Genomic DNA, 24,465 nt, shown 5'->3' with positions numbered 1-24,465 from the left:
CAAACTTTGACAAAAGCTTGTTTCTGATCATAAGATATTATTCAGAAGTAAATTTTGTAAAAATAAAAATCACTTTTTCCGTATTTTACTTATAAATGGACTTAGTTTTTCTTCCAGTTAACATTACATACAGTCTGCAGTTAAAGTTTATAAAACATTTTTTAGATTCATAAACTATCCTGGATTTTTTTTACCAAACTTAGAATCTTCTTTCAATCAAAAGACAGTATCGAGAGGGATATTTTTATTGATCTTTATCCTCATTTTTGATGAGTCTACGATTAACAGCAAAAGTAGGCGAGACACTGGGTTCCGTGGAACCCTTACGAAATTTTACTACTTGGATTTATCATTAAACCGATCAATAAATGAAGTCTCTAGTTATATAAGTCTCTAAAATGTAGACTTTTCACTCTTTTGAACAAGTTTCAAGCAATTCTAAGTTTATTAATTTCACTTTAAAACATTAAAAAACAATTCTAAGTTTATTAATTTCACTTTAAAACATTAGGAAACCGTTTAAAATGTAGCTTAATATTTAACTTTCGCTAACTACCACAGTGTGGTTCCCGCGGTTATAGGGTCGTGAATGCTGTAGTCCTTGCCAGTACTACCTTTGTTTACTACTAAATTTACATTTTGAGAATACTGTTAAATATTTATACAGATATATTTTGTTAAACTGTTACACTTGTTTTTACACTTGTTATATTTCACATAGTGATAATAAAGTATGTAAAACTGATTGAAATTAGAGTCTCATTGCCAATACCATACGTCTCAGTACAACAAGGAAGAACCAGTCTGATTGCAACACAAAAGTGCATCACTTGCCGCATCCGCCGTTCGTTGTCAGTCTGTCAGTCTGCAGTTTGTAGCAATATCAGACATTTTAGTAGTCAGCAGGGTTTGGTGACGTAAAGCCGCCCGACCCTCCTGTTACACTATTATATTGTAGTGATACAAATCAGTATACACTGGTTTGTTGTTATATATATTATATTCATATAACAATTACACGTAGATATAATGTTCATCCATTTGATTATCATTCTATTCTACTTTTGTAATAATAGTGCAGTGCAAGTGAATGGTGGACACTCTTCTTCTGTTAAAATTCGATTTTTCTAAAAGATTGAATATGAGTAGGCATACATATTTTCCCGCAAAAAAAATCTTCCATGCAGAGTTACCGGACCTTTCCGGGAGTATCGCAAAAAATTCTTTGAGATATTCTTCCGCATGCTTTGACACACTTTTTAGGTATTGTGCATAGATATTATCAATGATTTTTTACTTATATATATCTAACAACAAAACATTTTCATACTTTTAATTTATTTTCTAAACAAAACAAAAATATTTTGATCAGTATTCATTGAAGAGATGTATAATTTATAACAAACGATAAGGAATGCTATTTTGCACTCGTTAATATCTGAAAAACCCAAAACGAATATAACGTAATGGGAATCTAGGCAATAGCAATACACCGGAATGCCCGCACGGTCATCCGCTGATCACAGAAAATACAATGTATTGGTACAAATGTGACACTGTTCAAAAAGACAACGATTCCATAAGGGATGAAAAAAATCCATGCATTTGATATTATACTGTCTTATTTGTGACCCAAAAGATTGACCGGGTTATAGGAACAGGTCTTCCCTGGTAAAACCATTGATTAAGTGGGTCGTCCGTTTTGGTCTTGGGAACATTAAATCCCATCTCTCGTGCATGTAGATTGCACGACCATTGTCTCACAAGAACTATTACAACAACTGTCTGAGGGCTTTGGCACTGCTCGTATCAAACACGTCATTTTCGAGGAGTTGGTCAACATTTATCGTTCATTGTTATCTACTTTATTTGCCTGTTTTTGGTAATCATTATATGTAACATGCCCATAATGGACCGATGATTGGTATAATAAAGTAAACATATCAATTATTGCTAAAAGCTGATATCATCAAAATAACAAAAGTGGTAATAGCAAGAAGGATGAAAAATAACCAAAAGAATAGTACATCTAATGCAGCCATACCACTTTTCCAATTCACCTTTTCTTCAACAATGTTCATCTTTTTAACGGCATTTGGTTTGACTTTTGATCGTCCAATTAGTGTTAGTCGTTGTAACCAAGACGTCACAGGTTTATCGTTCGATCTTGAGACGAATCTAGATTGTACTGCCGATACAAGGACAGTAGCTGTTCCTATGCCAAGTTGCACCATGATAAAAATAGAAATAATAGGAGTGGTATCAGAACTTTTTGGCAAAGAAGCGCTCACTATTGTAAGAAAGACAGCAAACGATAGCCAGACAGTAATTGTATACCCCATTCTTTCTCCGCAATCAGCTGGAATTTGGAATGTGAATATATTAAGTATTGATAACATAATTATGGGTATTATTATGTTCATGACGATAAATAACGGTTTGCGTTTCATTCTAATGGAAAAAATGACCTTCGTTTCGAATGACTCCGTTTCATCAGACGAACTAGATGATACCACATCCCATTGGCCATTACTTTCCATAGCTTCCATCATGTTAATTCCATCGGAACCAACAAGCAACATGACGTCATCAATATCCAAACTCCAGACGACAAATTCTAAATTACAAGTCTGTTTATCGAATGGAAAATAAGTGGGGTCAAGATTACATTTCGATTGAAAAATTTGAAATGGCTTCCAAAGTACATATCCATCAGACGTAATATATACTTGAATAAAATCTGAACCCAGTTCTTTAAGGTCTTTGAAACCGTTTCCAAGGGAAATGTCTGGTTTCCACACTTTTCCCTGGGGTACGTATATATTCCATAAACCATCATATAAATTTGAATCCCAGGATAAGAATTCATCCTTCCAATAGACTTCAATGTACCCAGTTGTGGTCATTTTTTGCTCGACTTCGTTTACATCATTTAGACCATACAGAAAATACTCGACCCAAGCAACAACGGGTTCTGATTGGTTAATAATTGGTCGAACGAGTTTGTCGTATGACCTCGTTGTGAATAGTTCCGTCAGTAAATTTCTAACATCAGTGTCTGTTGCAGACTTTACAGTCCCGAATACAAAAATCCAAATCGCAAATGATGATAATCTTGTCGTGCACCACATTTTTTTCCAGACCCTAGCTTGTCCCTTTTTTCAGTCCGGCTACTTTTTCACACTTTTTTGTTGCTTCACACACCTGGAATAAATAAACAATAACTACTATTAAAAAAGAGGGGCGAAAGATACCAGAGTGGCGAAAGATATAAGAGGGGTGAAAGATACCAGAGGGACATGCAAACTCATAGATTTGAACTAAAGCGACAACACAATGGCTAATAAAAGAGAAGGACAAACAGACAAATGATAGTACACAGTCAAGACACTAAATAGAAACTCAAGACTAAGCAACAAAAACCCCAACAAAAAATATATATGCAATTATAACGAAAAAGATCAGAATTGTTATTCCTGCAATTTCATTTTGCCAGTGACTTTTTTTGGGCTAGACAGCAGAATAGACACTCCTCGTTTTTTTTTATCAGTTATGTAGTCCTACAGTGGTATCTAGTCTTGAATAAACGGCTGTTCGTTTTAATAATATTTTCAATTGATACTCACTTTCTCAGTTAAACATATTTAAAATACATTTCTAATTTAGCAATTCTTTCTTTTATGAAAACTATTTTCTATAGTTATTGCAAAAATACAAAATCAAAAGCTTTATATATGTTTTCACTGTATAGCTATATGTACTTTGACATTCAAAGTATATATTTTAGATTTTAGATGCAGAACGGTTGGTTTTGTAGTTTGATACTTAACTATATTTACATTTTTTTAAGTATAGATCAGACCGTTGGTTTTCCTGTTTGAATTGTTTTACATAAATATTTTTATGGCATTTTTTTAGCTTACTCTTCGATGTGAGCCAATTCAAGGACCCGTGTTGAATGATGTTCTGTGAACTATAGTGGTTTACTTTTACAAATTGTGCTTTGAATGAAGAATTGTATCATCGACACTCATACCATATCTCCTATTATACAAGACCCACTAAATTTAGGCCACATTTTAACACAATTTCCCGTTTTTTCATAATGTTTGAATATTTTGTTATGATGTAATATAATGTGTTGTCTCTGGTGAGTCTTGTGTAGACAAGACGCGCGTCTGGCGTATTAAGTTATAATCCTGGTACATTTGATAACTATTATATAGCTATACGCGCTGATAATATACCAACGTAACTTTCTTAGTTATTATATAGTGAATAATACATGGCAAAATCCGTATCATATGTCGTATCATCCCGAGACATCAATATCAGCCCAAGGGCCTTTAGGCCCGAGGGATGATATTGGTCGAGGGTGATACGGCATGTGATACGGATTTTGCCATGTATTATACGCTTTATCATATATTTCAACAGAAGAGTATTATATTATATGAACTGTTTTCTGATCCATAGCACTGGGTTACCTTCAGTTCTACTTTTGTCTTGTTTCAAAGGCCTTAAAAGAACTGCTCAATTACTTATCCGAAGCACCTGGGTTACCTTACAATTTGCATGCTGTTGTTTTAAAAATATTTTGTTTATTGTTGTATTAAAATTTGTGTGTTTTGTATTTTTCATAGTTGCATTTAGTGTGCCAAAAAATATGAAAACTTGACGTTCGTGACGTCACATACAATGTGAAAACTAGACGTTCGTGACGTCACATACCAAACAATGACGTCATTAAAAAAAATGACCTATTTTGAGGAAAATTTTTCTTAAGCAAAAAAAAAAAACCAAAACTGACTTTATGTAAAAAAAAAAAAAAAAAAAAAAAAGTAGGGGTGTGATAAAGGGTAGGGGTGTGATAAAGGGTATGCGATAAAGGGTAGGGGTGTGATAAAGGGTATGCGATAAAGGGTGCGCATCAAAGTTGCGCGATATGGATTAAACAGCAGGCTATTTATCACATATGCAAAACTACTGTATTTACTACTAAACATATGATAAAGCCAAATATCGAACAGTTGTTTATATAGGGGAAGATATTAGCAAGCAAAATCGAGGGAATTGTGCAAATGATGATACAAACATGAAAATTATCACAAAGCATCATTATTATATACTTTTTAAGAAATAACTGCTGGCCATTCAAAAAAATATTTTTTTCAAGATGGCCACTGATTTTTCTGGTATTTTTTTTTTGAACTTCTTTGAGTAAAACCCAATTATCAGGTTTGGAGGCTACCTTCTTTGCTTCACATATTTATTGAAAATGAATATATCCAGTATTTGCCCATGCGCGAAAAAGTTACAAAATTCATTCAAAAATATTTGAACTATTTACTGTAAATTTATTGTTTTTGGATTTCTAATGATATTATGAATTGGTTTGATAACATTTTTCAAGATTATGATACACATGTGTTTAACACTTTTGCGCATGTGCAAACAATTTATAGACATCAAGATTGATTTGTATGCACTACCAGGCAATTCTCAGGTATTCGATGGATAAGGCGAAAATGAGGTAAATCCCGGAGAAACATCAATTGTAACTGCAGATCAGCCACTTTTAGAAATTCCTTAGCAAATTCACTGGGAATGGCCTGACTTTTACGGAAAAGATAAGTTTATCGTCGTGTTTGGTGGATTGCACATTGAAATGACTTGTTATTCAACTCTGGGTGATATATTGCGTGGTAGGGGATGGACATGTTGTCTTTCTGAAGGCAATACTGCAGCACCAAGAACGACATATTTTTTTTATGTATGTTCAAATGTACCTAGGACTAGACAGGCGCATCAGACAACTGCATGTATTTTGCTTGAACTGTTAATTTCGGATTATGAAAGCTAAAATCAGAATATATAATTATGTCATGACTCTGTGACGTACAATGATTTAAAATACTGGTATATAGAGTCATCTCGACCACAGTTTCATTCCTGGCGTTCAATTATAAATTTAGAACTTCTTCTGATTTGGTATTATTATATTTGTTATTTATGTATTATTGTCATTTTGTTTATTTTCTTTGGTTACATCTTCTGACATCCGACTCGGACTTCTCTTGAACTTAATTTTAATGTACGTATTGTTATGCCTTTACTTTCTACATTGGCTAGAGTTGAGATCTCACAAACATGTTTTACCCCGCCGCATTTTTGCGCCTGTCCAAAGTCAGGAGCCTCTGGCCTTTGTTAGTCTTGTATTATTTTAATTTTAGTTTCTTGTGTACAATTTGGAAATTAGTATGGCGTTCATTATCACTGAACTGGTATATATTTGTTTAGGGGCCAGCTGAAGAACGCCTCCGGGTGCGGGAATTTCTTGCTACATTGAAGAGCTGTTGGTGAACTTCTGCTGTTGTTTTTTTCTATGGTCGGGTTGTTGTCTCTTTGGCACATTCCCCATTTCCATTCTCAATTTTATTATGTTCATTTCATGAGTGAGATTTCGTCCTTTACAAACAGTCCATGTAAAGCATGATAGCGTATTGTTTTAGGTGTTGATCGTGTAAATTATGCTCGATCGTTACCGACCCATCTCCAATATATGACTTTCCTTCCCGAACATCACCCACAGGTGGCAATGGAATTTGAAAATGATAATTTCACTGTACGTAAGACCAGCAAATTTCTTTCTTATAACTCAATTGATCAGACACAAAACAGAATAATGCAATTGTGACGGGCGATGTTGGTGCCATAGGATTAACCGAGATCCCATTTAGACAAATGATTGATAGCTGGACCAGGAGTCAGTATACTAGAAGATGAATTTGAAAGATCTTGTGGTTTGAGTAATTCTATAACAGATGAACGACCTAATAAAGACTCTACAAAAAATCCAAAAGATGTTTAAAAACAGCTTTAAAGACTTTGTAAAGTGATGAACTAGTTTGGAAATTCATTTCTAGAAGAGTCGTCAGATTTGTAAAAAATATACTCCATTTAAGAAATTGTTGAACAGGTAAGATATGAAAACAAACTCCAAGATATTGGTCCAAACAATACGAAGATCTTTTTAAGCAAATGCAAAACGAAGGAGAACCTGCTTTTTATAACCAAATAAATATAACAACTTCTTAATTTGGCCAAAAAAATGAAACTGGAATCGTCTTTGTCAAAAACAAAGCTAGAGAACCTTAAAAGTGATTGCAACATCTTTTCTAGACTTTTCATTTCTTGTCACAGTAGACAGTTGTACTTGGAATATTTCTTTATCCATAAAAACCAAACTTCTCCCCGTTTTTATCTCAGAATGTTTCTTGAAATAGTGGTATTAAATCGCTGCAAATGGGTTTACTTGAAACATTCTGCGATTTGCTGATCCGATATGGGACGCATTGATCGTTGGTGGGGCAGCAATGGTTAATTCCAGGTCACAAAGTTGGGCAACAATATTTGATGATTATGCAAATGATGTCATACTGCCTACATAAAATATTGCAATGATAAGTATTCAAGAGTAGACATTGTATTTGATGTTTACTTAATGAATAATTTAAAGGCTGTGACAAGACAAAGGCAAGGTTTTTGTGCCAGATGGAAAGGTGATGGTTCTGGTAGAACACCAAAGGTTTGGAGTAGTTTTCTCTGTGAAGATGACAACGAAACGAAAATTTTCAAGTTTCTTGCTGATAAAAGAGACTAATACAAATGTGTATGTTATTCATGGTGAAAATATTCTTTGCAATTTCAATAAGGATACTTCCTATCTACCACTTGTAATCAAGAAGAAGCAGATACACGAATGTTTGTCCATGTTCGGCATGATTATGAAAAGTGTTGTTAAATGTAATTTAAGGTAGTACGGACACAGATGTAATAGTATCAAAATTGCAGCAATCGCAAAACTAGGCAGAACACATTGTTGATAGGTAACGGAAGGAATAAAGACTTTTGTTGGCTTCCTGTACGTGACATATCAAATGCGTTTGGTCCTTGTGTAGCTACTCTTCATTTCGTTCATGCATTCAGTGGATGTGACACTTTGTCGAATTGTCGTGGGAACGGGACGAGGTCTGCTTGGCTAACAATGGAAGGTTTTTTCAAATATAAAGGACTTTTTTTTTGGCTTAAGTATGAAGCGAGGCACGATGTGAATTGTTTGCCAGGAAGCAACGGCATTGTGATGCAATTCCGCCTACAAGAGGTTCTTTTCCAGAGCACATCAAAAGAGAAGTAAATCAAGGAGGAGTTGCTTGGGCTCAGTCTGATTCATGTATTGACAGGTACATGTACCAAGTCATGAACACTGGGGTTGGATGAAAGAAAGAATCAATGACAGTTGCAAACCGAAATGGACTTCTGTGACTGCCGTTGCATCCTCGTGTCAGGAACTTTTGAAATGCGGAGGCAAACATCCAGATGTGATTGTTACTGTAAATGCTACCGTTCTGGTTTTCCTTGTACGGGTTGTTGTATAGGCAATTGTCAAATAATTATAAGATAAGCAACCTGTCTTTCTAACCATACACGACATTTAAACTTAACAAAGAGTTTTATCACTTGTTCTAAGTTGATGGAAATTATAAAAATATTTTCTACGTATTTGCCTCCATTTTGGAACCGGAAATCACTATTTTTCTTCATTTATGTGTTGTTTTGTCGTACTTATGAACTGTTTTTAACGTTTTATCATAACTTACATTGGTTTTTACCTATATCATATATTTCAAGGATTTACATCCCTTGTGAAGTTGCTAGAAAGTATAAAAAATGATTTTTTTGACTTTTTTGCCCGCATTTTGAAACCGGAAGTCACCTTTAGTTTCATTAATGTATTTTCTAGTCGTAATTTAGGAACTGTCATTTACTTTTTTTATCAAATCTTACATTGGACTTTACATATAACATATATTTCAACGGATGAACGAATGATTGCCAATTTGTAAAGACGCCGCCGTTTCCAAAATGTGTGGTAGCCATCTTGAAAAAATGATTTTTTTTCTGGCCAGCAGCGGATTTTTTATAAGTATCATTTAGTCAAGCTTTATACCAAATTTCATGCTTGTATCACAATTTGCACAATTATATCCATAATATCTCCCACTAATATTAGTTAAACGTAATATAATAAATGTTGTCCTGCTTGTGACTTTAATTGGATTTATATATCATTAGAAGATTTGTGCTCTCAAGAAATAGTTAATTATTCATTTGTTTTAGTCTTGTTATGAAGAGAAAAGTGTCTTAATTATCAGATACTTTTACTGTTATTGATAATTTCCAACTAAGCATTGTAGTATTGATATTCATTTCTCTAAAAGTAAAGTAATGGCTAACCCAGTTTTTATAAAGTTACATGATAATCAATTCTCTAAAAGTAAAGTAATGGCTCAAACCCAGTTTTTATAAAGTTACATTATTACTAGAATAAGTAAATGAATATTTCTTAGAATTTTTGAATCGTTAAAACTTGATCACATGTACATTTGTATTTGCTCAGTTTGCAAGACTGTATAATTTGGTTACTGTTTTAACGCAAGGAGATATGAAAAAACGCGATCGTTTACAGTTCCCAAATATCAATACAGATGATAATTTTAGTCTTCTTCAAAAGTAACATAAGATAATCAACATTACACCTTTAATCCAAAAAAGTACAAGATGCAATAATTGAACGTAACTTCATAATTATGATCTTTATCAAAAAGTCTATAATAATACAAAAAACTAAAATAATCGATGGAAAATTTTTAAACTGTGTCTGCCTTAAAATGACATCGGAAAACCATTTAACTCTATTTTTCAGAAGGACATGAGAAGTTCCGTCAACTTAAAGAAACAACAACTACAAAACAGGAATGGATATCGTTATATGCTTCAACTAAATTAGAAAAATGTCCTCATTATGAAAATGATATCAATATCAGGTTTATATCGATTTTTATGCCCCACCTACGATAGTAGAGGGGCATTATGTTTTCTGGTCTGTGCGTCCGTTCGTCCGTCCGTCCGTCCGTCCGTCCGTCCGTCTGGCTGTCTGTCCATTCGTTCGTTCGTCCGTCTGTCCCGCTTCAGGTTAAAGTTTTTGGTCAAGGTAGTTTTTGATGAAGTTGAGGTCCAATCGACTTCAAACTTAGTATACATGTTCCCTATGATATGATCTTTTTAATTTTAATGCCAAATTAGAGGGCTTACCCCAATTTCACGGTCCACTGAACATAGAAAATGATAGTGCGAGTGGGACATTCGTGTACTGGGGACACATTCTTGTTTTTTATTCATTCATAACAAGTGTTTAAAAGATCTGCTCAATATATTTGTGCAAATTATGCAACGTTCTTTTGCTTTTGATGAACAATTTATCTTGTGTTGAGTATGACAAAATCTTGACATAAAAGATAATAGATACTTTTATTCTCTAAAGCCAATTGACTTACTACTAAAGGTACAGAGAAGGACACATTATAATATAAAAGACAATGATTAATGTTATACACAGAGAAAATTAATGCACAAAAAAAAACCCACAACAATACAAGAATAAACAGAAAAACGGCATTATAACAAAAAAAAAAAAAAAAACAACTCAAAAACGAGTTATATATTATACTTTGAACAGGAAAACTTTTTGATCAACCAATAATTGTCCTGAAAAATATGTCCATGTTCCATAACAATACTCAAACTATAATTCATCTATAATAAGTGATATTTACATTTCTGTAACGATGTATTTACTACTTGTTACGAATATTTGTTCATGTCAACTAATTTTGACATAAACACTACAATTTCCCGTAATCATTTGAAATTAACACAACACAAGAGTAGCTTTTAAGAAGATTATAAAAAGACTAATGACGGCGATGCCTAAACAAGCCGTTACATCTCAAATGTACACTGAATATTGACATTTTGACAGTTTTATTAAATTAATAAAAAAATACATTTGAAATCTACATTATTATGCTTTATTTAGTCATAGGGGAAATCATGGTATGTATGATTAATAATGATATCAAAACAATGGTCTTTTTCTGGCTGTTGGTTCGTTTCGAACTTATCATTTAAATTCAAATGTACAGTTACAACAACTTATTTTGTAATGATTTTTTTATTCAAAGGTTCGAACTTTTTTAACAGTTTAAATTCTTTAGCTGTTTTCTGCTCTTTTGGTTAAGTTCCCTTTGACATTCCCCATTTCAATTCTGAATTTTATTTTAGATATGCAAATATAGTAAAGGGTTGTTCCTATTCTAATGCACTGTCAATAAACTCATCATAAATACCAGGATTAAATTTTGTATTTTCGTCTACATAAGACTCATCAGTGACGCAGTTGAAAAGGCCAAATAAAGTACGATTTAACTTATTAAACAAAATAAAACTCTTATTACAGATAACAAATTGACTTAAATCTGTGTTTATTTGATATGAATTGCGGAACAATTCATCGTTTTCCCCATTCTAACGATATTTAAATTAAAAAAAAACAAAAAAACAAAAACAAAAACAAAAACAAAAAAACAAAAAAAAATAAATGTAAACGCAACATAAAATTTTATATCAACGTACGTTTTTATACCTCGGCTTTATCAGGCTGTACAAAATTTGATTTTGATCATATTGAAAATATTATATTGGTGCATTTATATCAGAGGACGGTTGCCATTACCTTCGAATTTGTCCGAGTTCCCACTTTGCGTCGATTCCAATTAAATGTTGTTTGCGTTATATAACATAATAGTCCGTAACTATATACATTTTCTAGTTATTGATTACCTCTTTCCTCAGAGACATGATACTCTTTTAGATTTCCGTTTCAATATATAAATTAATAAAAAAAAATTACTTCAATAAACAAATAATTAAAGATGTCTGAATTATTTGTTATTAAACAAACTAGTTTACTTTTTCTAAATTTTGAAATAACTGTTTTCTAAAATCATTAAACAAATGTTAACATTCGGTGGGTGAGCAAATACTATGTCATGGCAATGCGAACTAACAATTTGTCATATTTATTTCTAATAATTACCCTTTCCAAGAATCATTGGATAAAGTTTAATCAAAAGTAAATCAGGCTGTTTATTTTTGTTACATGCACATTTATTTTGAAACCTAATAAGTATGTAATTTCGAAATTATCTTTTCATGATAGAATTTCCCGCTAGCGCAAAACTATTATAATCTAGTCTGATAATTTGCCACTTGTGTAAATTTAAACAAAGCCCTATTTTGAGATCTCAGTGCATTGATTGATAAAAATAGTCACCACACCAATGCACAAATAATTACAAAATTCTAAATTATTCATTATTAAACAAACATTCTGTATTTGCCGATCCCATGTCGGTAACACGTAATTTAGTGCAGTTAAGGATATCTGCTTGAAATGTTTTGGAATTTTTGTCAGATTTTCGGAATCTTCTAGTTTTATCCATTTGAAATCCTTAAAAGATTTCCCCCATGAACCCTCAATTTTTTTTTTATAAATCTTATACATGCATGATTATAAGTCAATTGTAAAAGTCTTATAAAATTTTATTAATTTTTTAATAGTAATTGAGAACTTAAACTGTTCAATGATAAAGCTATGAACAATCAAGAGAGAACATTTTCCCGCCAAAATTCCAATGGCTAATATCTTGAAAACAAGCACATTGACCCCTATATTTTTTTTACTTTTTTGATTCAACAATTTATTCCCTATCAATACATACTAGTTTTATGAAAAGTTATTTATTTTGAAACTGAGCAGCGACCATCCTTAAGGTAGATTAATGGTATACTGCAATCTTGGATTGTACAATCACAGTACAAAATCGGTCTAGTTATTTGCCCAAATCTGCAAATGTGCAAACATATTTGCAATTTAATGGTAAGACTGTTTATTTATATAAAGAAAACTTGGTAATATATTGTATTATTCGACATATTTAAACAAATATCATTTCTTTTGTTTTTAGAATCATTTTTTCAAATGAGTCTTTTAAGGGGAGATAAGTCTTTTAGTAAAAATTATACTGTTCTTATAAAGAATGAAGCATGAAAACAAGTTCGGTGACACTATTTTTTCTTTTTAGTTTCTTAAAACATATAATAAAACCTTTCTTCTCACTATTTATTTCCAACTTTTATCTCAAAGAAATTCTTTTATGCACACAAATGTGTTTTTTCATGAACAATCTAATCAAATTTAGGCATTTTTCAACAACTTATTGCATGAAAAATAGCACGGTGACCCATACTTTTTATTATATTTAAAAAAAAAAAAGCATAGTAAAATCTTCATTTTGACAAATTATAAGAAAATTCTGTCTCAAAAAGTCTATACTTATGATCTACCTTTAGTGGCGTTTGTTGCAGTATATCATATCTATTTTTCGATTATTGTTTTGTGCATAAATCAGTTCGTAAGTTTCCTGTCTGGAATTATTTTACATTCAATATTGATATTTTGGGTCCTTTTATAACTTGCTATGCTGTATTGGCATCGTTCATTTGTTAAGGCCGCAAAATGACCTATAATTGCTAAAATTTACGTCAGTTGGTCTCTGTTTGAAAGCTGTACCATTATCAATCATACTACATATTCTTATCTAAAAATGTTTTCAGTTCTTGACCTTTGAAACTCCAGATAACACCAGAGTAGCTTTCAAGAAAATTATAAAAAACACCAATGACGGCGATGCTTAAGCATGCTGTAACATCTCAGATGTGTAAGTCAGTTTTATTTAACTCGTATCGAAAATACATTTGAATTCTACATTATTATCATTTATTTTAGTCACAGGAGAAATCATGGTATCTGTAATTGATGATAATATTCAAAACCATGGACTTCTTTTTCTGTCTGTTGGTTCGTTTGGTACGAATTTTTCAAATTCAAATGTACAGTTACATCGACAAATTTTGTTCAGATTTTTTTATTAAAAGGTTCGAACTTTTTAAACAGTTTAAATTCTTTAGTTGTTTTCTACTCTTTGGTTAGGTTGTGTTCCATTTGACATTCCCCATTTCAATTCTGAATTTTATTTCAAGTATGCAAATATAGTAAAGGGTTGTTCTTTTTCTAATGCATTGTAAATAAACTCATCATAGATACCAGGATTAAATTGTGTATTTACCCCAGGCGTGCGTTTCGTCTACATAAGACTCATCAGTGACGCTTGAATCCAAACAAGTTAAAAAGACAAAATAAAGTACGAAGTAATTATTGAACAAAATAAAACTCTTATTACAGATAACAATTAGACTTGAATCTGTGTTTATTTGATATGAATTGCGGAACAATCTATCATTACTTCCGTTATATTTCAATAGAAAAAAACACCAAAGATTTAAATATAAAAAGTAAAATCACAAAAATACTGAACTCCAAGGAAAATTCAAAAAGGAAAGTCTCCAATCAACGCATCATAAGAATTTTATTTCACCGCACGTTATCAACTTATCAGGCTGTACCAAGTTTTATTTTAACTATAAGAGATATTATTTTAAAAGTATAATATTCATGTATATAAATCAGAGGACGGCTGTCCTTACCTTCGAATTTGTCCGAGTTTCCACTTTGCTTGGATTCCAATAAATGTTTACTGCGTGATTTAGCATTATAGTCCGAAATTATATACATTTTCTAGTTATTGATCTACACTTTCCCCAGAGACATAATACTGTGAAGGATCTCTGTTTCAATATATAAGTTAATGAAAAAAAAAATCATTACTTCAATTAACAAATAATTAAAGAAGTCTGAATTATTTCTTATTAAACAAACTAGTTTTACTTTTTCTAAAATCATTAACCAAATGTAAAACAGTCGATGGGTGAGCAAATAATATGTCATGGCAATGCCAACTAGTAATTTGTCTTAATTATTCCTATCAATAACATTTCCATGAATCAGTGAATAAAGTTTAAACAAAAGTAAGACTCTTTTTTCGCATTGTTGAAGGCCAAATGGTTACCTATAACTGATTATATCCACCACATTTGAACTCTAGTGGATAGTTGTCTCTGATGTCAATCATACCACATATCCTTATTTTTATATCTTTGGAGCTTTCAACGAAATGCATACACATATACAACAAAATGCATACACATATACCACAAAATGCATACACATATACCACAAAATGCATACACATATGCAACAAAATGCATACACATATACAACAAAATGCATACACATATACAACAAAATGCATACACATATACAACAAAATGCATACACATATACAACAAAATGCATACACATATACAACAAAATACAAAGCACTATCATGCAAGTATAAAACTCTTGAACTGAGAAAAGTCACTGTCAGTCATCAAGAACTCGGGAGACTCTTCCACATTGAAGCAGTAGAAAACTTGAAGATTTCTTACCGTGATAGTAGTTTTGACATGTATGATATCCAAATATTGTTATATCTGAAAGAATACTTCGATTGATTCACCTCAATGCATCTTATAGACATGCTTGTTATAATTACGTAACAGTTTTGTCAATGAAAAATAAATCAGAATTTAATGTTTTGCACCCTTGCATTGTTTGTCATAATAAATATTTAAATGCTATGATGTTTATTTTTGTTACATGCACAGTTATTTTGAAACTTTATAGTAATGTAATATATCTTTTAATGATAGAATTTACCGCTAGCGCTAAACTATTAATATACCCAATTTTGTTATTTTGCCACTAGTGCTAAACTAAGCCCTATTTTGAGATCTTATTGCATTGATTGATTCAAATAGTCAATGCACAAAAAATTTAAAAAATATTCATTATTCATTAATCATTATTAAACAAACATTCTGTATGTACCGGTCCTGTCGGTCCCATCCAATTTAGTGTCGTTTGTTGCAATACATTATATCTGTTTTTCGATTATTGTTTTGTACATAAATCAGTCTATTAGTTTTACTATCTGAAATTATTCTACATTCAATATTTTTGTGACTTTTATAGTTAGCGATGTCCACACGTTGACCTAAATTTTCTAACATGTCTCAATGGCAATCATACCACAAATTTTTATTTTTTACATAGTTTCAGTTCCCGACCTTTGAAACACAACGTGTAGTAATTAAAGTAGCAATTATTAAATAGATATCAAGAGTGTAGGGTTTAAGATAAATCAAGGACTTAACATTATATACGTGTTAGGCATATGTTAAATCCAAAATTTTGGTGGGCAATTGTTCACGCACTTCATAGTAGGGTGTCCAGTATCGAAAAAGGCGTCTAGTTAACCAGTTTAAGTTAACGGATAACACACGTCTATATTTATATGCATACTATTGAAAAATCATTATATTTTCCAATCATGAATGTCGAAGTAAGCTCCCGTGGTCACGTTTTTCAAAATTTTGTGGTTTCTTTGGGTACCCAAAGATACCTCACCATACAGGCCATCTCCAACACGAATAATAAAATTATTGCTTTCTGTGTTATTTGTTCAAATGATACTGATCATTTAGCTTAACAATTAAATTTATCATATTACGAAAGCTGAAAAGATTTATATGATTTAAGTATAAGTATTTCATAATTTTAGTAAGACTATTTTTTTAGCTGAAATTTACCACATTTTGAACGGAAACAAATTTATTGCGTGTTACTTTCACGGGATTTTTACTATGATTACATCAATAAGACACGGTTCATATGTGTGCAAAATATCTTTTGTGTAATATTTATCGGTGCGAAGAAAATAGCAATTTAAAACTCAAATTTAGTGATAATTCTGCCTTGATTCAAACACGCCTTATGTCGTGCCGTTAATCGTTTTGTAGCTTATCAGGTCATTAACTAGGACAATTGTCACTAACTGCATTTCTCTTTTTGTATGTCGTATGGTCGATTTGTATATTTAAATAGTCCACTCAGTTTGAAGATCGTTGTTTTGTTTTAGGAAATATTTTGTTTTGTTGTTTTTTATAATAAAATTAACGGTATCAATTTTCTTGCACCAGATGCGCAATTCGACAATACATGTCTCTTCAGTGATGCTCGTGGCCAAAATATTTGAAATCCAAAGCTTATATAAAAGGTGAAGAGCTATAATCCAAAAGGTCTAAAAAGTATAGCCAAATCCGTGAAAGGAATCAGAGCTTTGCATGAGGGAGATACATTCCTTAATTTATAACAATTTCTATCATTTTGTAACAGCAAATTTTAATAACACAAACAAATCCGTATTTTCATGCCAGTACCGAAGTACTGGCTAATGGGCTGGTGATACCCTCGGGGACTTATAGTCCACCAGCAGAGGCATCGACCCAGTGATAGTAATAAAATTAACGGAATCAATTTTCTTGCACCAGATGCGCATTTCGACAATACATGTCTCTTCAGTCTTCGGTCACGTTTCAGACTCGGAATATGGCAAACATTCACATACCTGTTTAACTATGCTATGCTATGCTATGCCCATCAAGCCCTAAACGAAGTAGAAATGAAATACAATTGGATAAGTGAGTTATATTTTAGGGTTCTTCTATTGAATTGCTTATTATTAATCCAGGGGAAAAGCTTCATCTGTAGCACGGAAAGATCATGTATATTTTAGTATATTGCAGGATGCTTCAGACCTAGACCATCTTCGTACTGATGATTACAATATATTGTACCACCATTTTTGCTATAAACCTTACACTCGCAGACACAACTGAAGTTATTTTAAAGCTGAATCAACTTCTTGTTCGTCTGTTAAAGTGTTTCAGGTCATATATAGGAGGTCGTCAAATTCCTGACTGGAAAAGGTTTCTTTGAGTCAATGAGAACCAGCAGGCCTTCATCAGATTTCTTCGCGAATCGATTGTTCAGCATTATGGTAAATCAACAGTTACTATGATACATGAGGAAGTAATTTATCTAGCTAGCACTTCCAAAGACCATAAATCTGCTCAGAAGGAGTATTCAGATTTTAAGAATCATTTTGTACGCCCGATGAAGTGCATACTCGCATGAGTTTACATGCTATTCATATAGACAAATAGTTCGGTGTGCAAGGAATCAAGGGTAGGATAATAATAAAGTCACAATAAATAGATGTTCTGATTTTATGCGTTAATAACTTCCCCCTTCATGAAGCATACGCATGAGCGATGGTTTCAAATAGGCACTATAATTCACAAAAGATTTGTGCTGCTATATACCTGTCCACAAAATATGTAAAAGTCTCGTGTTTGCCATCTGTAACATTCTACAAGCCGCACATGCTGTAACATGATGCGATACGTCATCCCTGTTTTGGATCGGTAAGTGCACTGGGATTTTTTAAGTCTTGAGGGACAACCCAGATAATTTCACCACTTTTGTCAAACCAGTTTAATTGTGACATCGATGAATCTATGTTAATGTTGAATGATCTCAAGTCAAAAATCAAAATAGATCATAATGACCTAAACAAATTGAGCATAAAATTGGCTACAATTCAAAATTCCTCACTTGTCAAACTTCCTCCTTGTGAATCTACTTTTAAACAATATGTAATAAGAGCTTCACTCCATACATAAATTTGATGTCTTCCCATACAACAAAACTACCCTAACATTCTCCTCTTCAGTTAGGATAGGAAAATAAGAATGACTTGTTTCTGTCCATCTCGAAGGATAGATGCCATTTGAATTTCTGCAAGATTTAGTTTGTACTTGTAATATAAGTGGAAATCTGTGTTTTCAAAGGGTTGCATTTGCTTCGAACAAAATCTATCATGAACAGTTATATGCCCATGGCAGACAAATGACATATGTCAAAATGTAAATACTCGTCTGATTGCAGTTAGAAACCATGATGACGACGAAGATGACGATGTATAAGATTTTATATTTCTGTTTGTACCTTATTAATCATTGTTAGCAATCGAAAGAAAATTGGGCAGTCCATAATATTTTCTTAACAATAATTAAAACATCTACTCAATTTTGAAATCGTGGGAAATATAGTAATAATCTATCTAATGGGAAAAGATATGTAAAAAAACCACCCCAAAAAATGCCATATGGTCTCTGACCTTGATCGTGGTTGGTGGGCTTTAACTACAGACCATAGAACTTAGAAGGTAATACTAGCTCTGATCATAATTTTCTATTTGCATTTATTTTTGTTTTTTCGTGGTTTTTTTTGCCATGCTGTTGTCAGCATGTCTTCAATTTTTAAGTGGTTAATCTCCCTTTGGTTTCTCGCGTCTTTTTTGTTTTCAATTGATTGTAAAATTCATCGGTGCTGTAGATAACCCTCTCCCTTATTATATTTTTGGAATACTTGTAAACATTATAGCCAACTGTTGCTCATTTAATCATCTGTATATGTAGGATGGTGTGTTTTACCTGTTTCTAATAAAAGTTTTGTTTTCATAACTTTAATCCCCCTTTTTCTCCGTTTGCAGTATTTTTTACTTCTGTAAAGCAAAGCTTTACACAGAGCTTTATATTCAAACAACTCCGACGTTAATGTTACACAAATTTCGAAACAAATCATTTATTTATACTCTTTCACACCCAATAACACAAATTTGATATTTACCTAGAAATTGACGAACACCTTACTATCAAAAGACGTAAAAAACACATTTTGTTTTCGACAAATTATTAAACTTAAGATCTAAAAAACATCTTTAGATCTTACTTGTACTGAATTAAATACAAAAATTACAAATTTAGAAATAGAAATAGGTCAAGGTCGCTGTTATTTAACAGCTTTTTGAAAATTTCAAATTCGCACCCTATATTTAAAAAGTGAATCTAAAGTAATTTTTGGAGATAAAAATATTAATTAAGTTCTAAATGCAGATACAAAAGATATTTTCTATAAATTAGTTGTTTTTGTTTTGCTCCTAACGCATATATGGAGCAGACACCAACGACGACAACGGTATTTCGACGAGGCTTGTTCTCCTCTTTCCAAAGATATAACATATAGTCGTGTGTTATTCCGTTAAGGCAAATCGATCAAATTCGTTGATTGGGCACCCTACTATCAGTTTTATATCATTATTCCGACCGAACACGTACACGTTTTTCTACGCCCTGCACAGCCGTAAAAGTGTAAGAGATTCACTGCCGGACAGGAGAAGACAAGAGATATGAAAAATGTTAAAATAGTTTTTATTTCATTATTTTTTATTGACAACCCATGCTATAGTACGAGGTCATTTTTTAATTCTTTGTGAGTAATTGCATTTTTTCTGCAATACATTTTTTTCAAAAGCCCATTTACTGTCAAAAATTAAAATTGGCAGGTATAGGGTATTTGGGTGATCCCATGGTAACCGAACATTTTCCCCTTCAATATTTTTTTTATGTTACTTGTACAAGGACTTGCGTGGTTTAAGATTTTATAAAGCATTTCTACACAACACTGACATTTTTAGAAATATTTAGCATTGAAATAACCAGTTATTTGATATCTGCAGGTTTAATCCAAGCAATTTTCGTTGTAAAAATGATAATGTATTTGTCTATCATATGTTTAAAACACAGAGAATTGATTCCTCACGAAAGCATATGATAAACACGAGTCAACAGGAAAATATAAAAAAAACTCTTTCAATGAAATTCGCAACCCTGACTGTCAACCCCGTTTTAATAGATGCAAAGATGATGGACATCGCACGTTGTACAAAATGTACGGTCCTTAAAAAAAATTAGACAAATTTAAAGATCGTATCAAAAATTATTGCCCCTTTAAATGTAAGTTTAACCAATTTTCACAGTTTTTTCTAAACTTTACTAGGTTACCAGCGTAAATTTGATTAGAACGAATGGGGTTTTCCCCCTGAAATATGAATTTTTACCAATTTCACAGTTTTGGGCAGAACATAGAAATGTAAGCAACGACAATGCGAAATAGAATTTAACAGAAATCTCTCTAAGAAGAAAAAAATGTCTCAGAAGACCCAATAACCTCTAAACCATATTGAGGCTTGTAAAGATTTTGCTGATGAGAGATAAAAACCCACTAATAATCCCTCTGTTTTGAAACAACATATCACAACATGCATATATATGCTTATTTTCGGTAAAGTGACAAGGATCTGGGTAGAAAAATAAAGGAGTCTATAAAATAAAATATATTCTTTCTTTTTCCCGACATTGGGTATCTTAATTAATTTGCTGTAAAAACAAACCAATCGCAGTTACCAATCGTGAATATGGCTGTTTGTAGTTTTCTCAATTATTCTTCAATAAAATATGTTGAGTCAATTACATTCCAAAAGTAAATAGAATGACAAACAGACGACGAACGAACGCACAGACCAGAAACATAATGCCCCTCTACTATCGTAGGTGGGGCATAAAAAGAATATATCATAAAGATTGCAATGGACTAGCATTACTAGTGATAGGGGCCATTTTTACCTTATTTTGCTATAGCTCTGAAGCTAAATACTACTCATTCGAGTTCAATATTTGACAATACAGAAAATGTTTTATCAATGGAACGACATGAAATATTTAAATATTATATTAATACGGACATTTCCTTGCACCTTCAACTTTGATTCATGTTTTTTTTTAGTTTAGTTTAAACATATTTTATTGTTCAAAAATGACAAATGGATTAGACACAAGTTTTTCAACTTAATAACGTCTTCTCCAATATATACATAAATATACACATGAATGAACATTACATAAATCTGACTTTTACCAATTATTATTTTTTTAGAACAATATAAGAAATATAATACTTTGACATAATTTTGAAAATAAAATATAGTACTAATTGGATTCCATAGAGTAAAAGGAAACACGATATTCTTCAAATATCTAGTTTATTTGTTAACTGTAGAAAAATAATAATTGCAATCTGATTAAAGTGACACTATATCCGAGCTTTGCTTACAAAGATACCGAAAGGTTTTTCTGAATAGAAAGTAGAACGGACCGTATTCATATCCTTGTAAATAGTTATCAAAGGTACCAGGATTCTAATTTAATACACCAAACACGCGTTCCGTCTACATAAGACTCATCAGTGATGCTCAAATCAAAATAGTTAAGTATTCATATCCTTGTAAGCAACACTATGACGGGGATCTCTATTTTAACAGATTGAAATATTTGCTGACTGCCTAGCTTCTCGATGTAAATTTCAGACTAACTAAGCTTTTATTTTATGATGACAATCACCAGTTTAGATTTTTTTTACTTAAATATCCTCAAAAATACAATTCTATTTTCAAATCCACAAAGATTGATACCCACGAAAAAAAATATATAAAGAAAGGTACAGATACTTTTCGTACTTTTTCACAGTAAGCAAATATTTGTGACTGAATAGATAAAATCTTTTCTTTCCTAGAGTGTGCTAACTATAAAAGAAATATCTTAACGAGAATATAACTTTTATTTCATTGATTTTCTGATGCGAACTAGAGCGATTAAACTGACATTTTAATTCGTTTCTTCTATGTGAGTGTTGTTTAAGTCAATCTTGGACTGTATTCGCTATCGTTATAAAGTATTAAATTTTCGTGCGTATATGAAACTGAACATTACATCCGACCACATGCGCAATCGAGTATCGTTCATTCATTTAGTGTTTTGATAAAAAGTTTATTCTTTCCATGTAAAATTACTAGAATGATTTTTTTTATATTTAGTGTAATCGTTTATTACACATGTATATCATCATAAAGTTTAACTTCAATTTAAATTTTCGTACTGCATCCATTTACCCTCAACATTTGTATTCATACTATAATTCTACATTCTCTATTAACTTGTATTTAGTTTTTGGAGAATAATATTATACAATATCATAATATGACGTCCTTATACAAAGTCATGTTCATATTAGGAAACATATTTTTGATATATTCGCACAAATTAACTGTTAGCATTCATGTTATTTTCTTTTATCCTATTACGCATATACATTTTAGCTATTAACATGATATCTATATTCAATTAACATATATAAACCATGCAATGCGATTTTGAACTTATTAGTGAAATTGTATTTTACGTACTTCATGGGAAGGAAACGCGAACAGCCTAACATATGTAAGTTTTTTTTATCCGCCTCAACATACACCGCTCACCGTAAAATATCGGCAAATATAATGCCTAGACATGCTAAAATGAGCAATGAGATTGACCTGAAGATAATATTTCTTGAAAAAATCATTGAAACGCACAGGATGTTTAGCGTGGTGAATATCACATTTATTCGGGTGACGTCGTGCTTTATTATTAATTAAATTTATTAGAAAAAAATATGTTAATATAATACAAATATGGAACATCTTGTTTATAATTGAATTCTTGAATGAGTTATTCAGAATTTATTAATTAGACCTCTGCGCTTCTTATACCTTTGATATCAAACAAAAATTTAATGGACATACCTCGAGTAAATCCAATAAATCCAATGTTCTCTTTATGTCAGTACTGATTTGGTCAATGTTTCGACGAGTGACATATATATTCGAGTTCCCACTGCACTTGGTTTCCACTTTAAGGTTAAAAATCGATTTAGCATACTCGCGTGAAACTCTTTTAATGGACTTTCATCCGCTGAAACAATTCAATGCACTTTTCTATTGCATATGACAATAAAGAATAATCAGAATAATCATTTTTTGTACATCAAAAACAATTAGAAAAAAACCCTTAGAAACGTTTTAGTTTATTTTAGTACCACTTAAAATAACATTGCATAGAATCATTAGACAAAAGCATATTCATTCCCTAGTTAATGATAGATTACATAAAAGTTACAAATTTTTCAATTTATTTGTTTTTGTTATTTAAAAATTTTGATCGTGCAAAACATATATCTGACAATAGAAGGTTCTGTTTACCATTCGGTTTGAAGGGCATTATCTACGAGAGATATAAAAGGCAATTTAATAAAAGTGAAATAAAGAAATGTAAATTCGCTTTCAGCAGCCACTTAGAATCAATTTAGCAAAAAAATAAGCTAACAATTTTCGCCTTGCAAGTGGATATTGCGACCTTATCCAATCCGTATTCCTGTTACTTTCAATGTAACCCCTTAGCTAGAGATGAGGTATGCATTAACTAAAAATGTCAACATTGAACATAAAACAAGGTTAAACCATTCGGTGGACAAATCCTTCGATCAACATAAAAACTAATTCTTCTACAGGAAAATACGATAGTTAACATGAATAATCTATTATATAGTGTGAAATCAGACAGATCTACAAAAATCTAACTGTATGTTTTTGCTATCTATCTATTTGTATCTTTATTTATTCATGGGCAGTCTTCATCGGTCAAGTCAATGGTTAATTAGATGAAGGCTAGACTAAAACTAAACGAAATAATGATACATATTTACGAGTCATTGCATCGTAAGTATTTTGTTTTAGACATTTTTATTAGATATACGTTTTAGTATGTTGTAAATAATATATGATAATTTGATTCAAATCGATTAACATACATCTAATGCCCCTTTAAATGAAAGTAAAATATTATTGCATAAAAGACTGCAATGTTTGCAATGGAGACACTCCG

General features: G+C 31.8%; 2 protein-coding genes across 2 annotated transcripts in view; one reads left to right on the top strand and one right to left on the bottom strand.

The window, feature by feature from the left end:
• LOC139497170 (uncharacterized) overlaps positions 1-24,465 on the top strand; it is a 545,683-nt gene that overhangs the window by 135,095 nt on the left and 386,123 nt on the right. The gene's annotated exons all lie outside the window — the stretch shown is intronic.
• LOC139497146 (neuronal acetylcholine receptor subunit alpha-6-like) lies at positions 1,375-3,200 on the bottom strand. The gene has a single exon (XM_071285236.1). The coding sequence runs from the start codon at positions 3,129-3,131 to the stop codon at positions 1,944-1,946; it is 1,188 nt and encodes a 395-aa protein (XP_071141337.1). The 5' UTR covers positions 3,132-3,200; the 3' UTR covers positions 1,375-1,943.

This window comes from Mytilus edulis, chromosome 12 (assembly GCF_963676685.1).
Source record: "Mytilus edulis chromosome 12, xbMytEdul2.2, whole genome shotgun sequence".
Classification (NCBI taxonomy): domain Eukaryota; kingdom Metazoa; phylum Mollusca; class Bivalvia; order Mytilida; family Mytilidae; genus Mytilus; species Mytilus edulis.
The sequence above is the reverse complement of the archived record's forward strand: the minus strand, read 5'-3'. Positions and strand labels throughout refer to the sequence as shown.

Bases quoted from the DNA above. Each gene is read 5' to 3' on its own strand.
- LOC139497146 (XM_071285236.1), bottom strand. From the start codon at position 3,131: ATGTGGTGCACGACAAGATTATCATCATTTGCGATTTGGATTTTTGTA.